The sequence below is a fragment of the Dendropsophus ebraccatus genome, chromosome 3, assembly GCF_027789765.1.
Source record: "Dendropsophus ebraccatus isolate aDenEbr1 chromosome 3, aDenEbr1.pat, whole genome shotgun sequence".
In the NCBI taxonomy this organism is placed as follows: domain Eukaryota; kingdom Metazoa; phylum Chordata; class Amphibia; order Anura; family Hylidae; genus Dendropsophus; species Dendropsophus ebraccatus.
In genome coordinates this window covers 42,894,287-42,897,050 of record NC_091456.1, presented here as the reverse complement: position 1 = coordinate 42,897,050, position 2,764 = coordinate 42,894,287, and the positions used below count along the sequence as shown (strand labels likewise).

Here is a 2,764-nt window from a genome sequence, read left to right as displayed (position 1 = left end):
CTATCTCCTATCTATCTATCTATCTATCTATGATTTTATTCAAATGAACTTGCGTAAAACTGTGTCTCCAATACACTCAATAGACCTATGAAACATGAATCCAAACATTCACTTAGTTTAAAAACTTAGCCAAAGACTCCCAAGAGTCAGACATGATACAAGAGATGCCAACTAGTTTGTGAAGAAAATAATAGGGATCTTGGGAGCTGCTGTGAGCCGTGATCAGTAGGAATGATTTTGGTTAATTTCCAGGAAATGATTTTCCCAAAGGAAATATCTTTCTTATAAAGCTGCCGTACCCTCACGTATTGAAGGCACTTTGAAATATGGAGGTGAACATCTGCAGAACTGAGGTATGACACTAAGCAGAATGATTTATGTGTGACTTCACTGTTACATGGATCAGAACAGGTAAGAGCAGAAACTGTGTGTTAGAAACATTTGGCCAGTATTATAAATCATCTAAATAAAGTATTGTATTTATACTATGTATTATGGAATTACCTTTTATCCTCAACCAAAGTATGAAATCATTGAGAAAAAATATATTTTCCATATTGAATTTATGAAATTATATTATAAATTATTGTATATTATTATTATTATTATTATTATTATTATTATTATTATTATTATTATTATTATTAATTATTATTATTTATTATTATTATTATTTTTATTATTCTATTATTTTTTTATTATATTATTATTTATATTATTTATTATTCTTATTTCACTTTCCTATAGCTGTTAAGGACCTAAAAGGTTCTTTTTGATGGCCAAATTTTCGAATTAATTTTCATCATTATTCATAGACTTACCAATATATTTTTTTCTTTTTACATTTCTGGAACAGCTATACACTGCAAACATTGTAAATTAACATTGGGATGATGATTTTATTTCAAAATATATCAGATTATCCGATAAATTCAGCAAAATCCACAATGGAGATATATAATGTAACCAAAGTAACAGAATTTGTTTTTGTGATTTTCGCCTTTAATCCAAAGGTTCAGTATTTTGTCTTTTCCATTTTTCTGCTGATTTATTTTCTGCTTATTAGCGGGAATATTTTGATCATGTTGACCATCAGAGCTGATTATCGTCTTCATAATCCAATGTACTTCTTCCTTGGTAAACTCTCCTTCATCGATCTCTGCTATTCTAGTGTAACTGTGCCCAAGATGTTGATCGATTTCCTTTCCGATAGAAAAGCTATTTCATTCAATGGCTGTATCACTCAGCTTTACTTTTTCCACTTCTTTGCCTGCGCAGAATGTTTTATATTTACAGCTATGGCGTATGATCGCTATGTGGCTATATGCAAACCTTTGCAATATTCCAACATAATGAGTAAGCAGCTTTGTCTGTGGATGGTAGCAGCAACCTGGGCTATTGGTTTTGTCCATTCCAACATCCAGACGACGCTAACAATGGGACTTCCATTCTGTGGCCCTAATGAAATTAACAGTTTTTTTTGTGACATCCCACCATTGATAAGGCTTGCATGTACAGATACAACTATGATTGATGCTATGATAGTGGCCAACAGTGGGATTGTATCACTAGGCTGTTTTTTGTCAGTCTTAATATCATATATTGGCATCGGTAAGGCTATCTATAAAATGCGATCAGTTGAAGGACGACGAAAAGCTTTTTCAACCTGCGCTTCCCATCTTACAGTGGTAACCATTTTCTTTGGCCCTTGTGTCTTCATTTATATGAGACCGTCCAAGTCTTACCAAGCTGACGAAGTGGTCACGGTGTTCTACACAGTTATAGCACCCATGCTGAACCCAGTCATCTACACCTTGAGAAACAAAGAGATGAAAGCATCTATGAAAAAACTGTGGGGAAGAAATACTAAATGAATTGCAGATGTAAAGTTATATTGAAGTGTATTATAGTATACAAGGTATAATAAGTTACAAAGTAAACATTCTGTGTAACCCCTTAAAATGTAGCATTTATGAAGATGAAAATATATAGATTGGAGATGGATTTACCAAATGTCATTGGCTATACAGTAGTTTGTAAAGGCAGAATGTTTATGGCTATCTGTACTGGTGAAATTAAATATAAATACTATAAAATAAATGGTTGCTTTACTGCTGATACCATGCTGATACTGATTTTGTGGAAAGTACACATATGTGATTATATGCTTTGTTGGATGTTTAAAGTGTCACTGTCATTATAACTTTCAAAATTTAAATCAACAGTAATTTGCAATATACATTCTTTTTTTCTTTGTTGTTGTTGTTGTTATCATGCTGTAAAACAAAGGTGTACTTACCAGAAATAAAGGTCCAGTCTCCTGAAGACAGATTTTCTTGTGCTGGATGAAAAACAGACTAAACACAGGATCTCCGGCCAGTACAGAGTGTCACGGCTTAGGGCCCTATTCCACCGGACGATTATCGGTCGCATAATCATTAATGATTAACGATCTCAAACGACCGCTATTGCGAAAGACCTGTAAAAGTTCACTCATTTCCATGGAACAATAATCGTTACTTATGATCGTATTAACTATCATTAACTACATTTCAACCGAACGATTATTGTTTAGATTCTAACGATTTAACGATAATCTGAACGATAATCGTCCGGTGGAATAGGGCCCTAACTGTGTCTATCAATCACATGACTGCCTTCTCTCTAAGAGCACTTAGGTGGCCTGGGATACACAGGACTTCCTGTTTTTTGACTGTTTCCTGTTTTCTGACTGAAGTGGCGTGTTTTCCACGATAACCAAAAA

General features: G+C 33.6%; 1 protein-coding gene across 1 annotated transcript; it reads left to right on the top strand.

The window, feature by feature from the left end:
• Positions 1 to 947: 947 nt before the first annotated feature.
• LOC138787068 (olfactory receptor 4E2-like) lies at positions 948 to 1,874 on the top strand. The gene has a single exon (XM_069964192.1). The coding sequence runs from the start codon at positions 948 to 950 to the stop codon at positions 1,872 to 1,874; it is 927 nt and encodes a 308-aa protein (XP_069820293.1).
• The last annotated feature ends 890 nt before the right edge of the window (positions 1,875 to 2,764 follow it).

Coding starts and splice junctions, on each gene's coding strand:
- LOC138787068 (XM_069964192.1), top strand. CDS start 948: ATGGAGATATATAATGTAACCAAAGTAACAGAATTTGTTTTTGTGATT.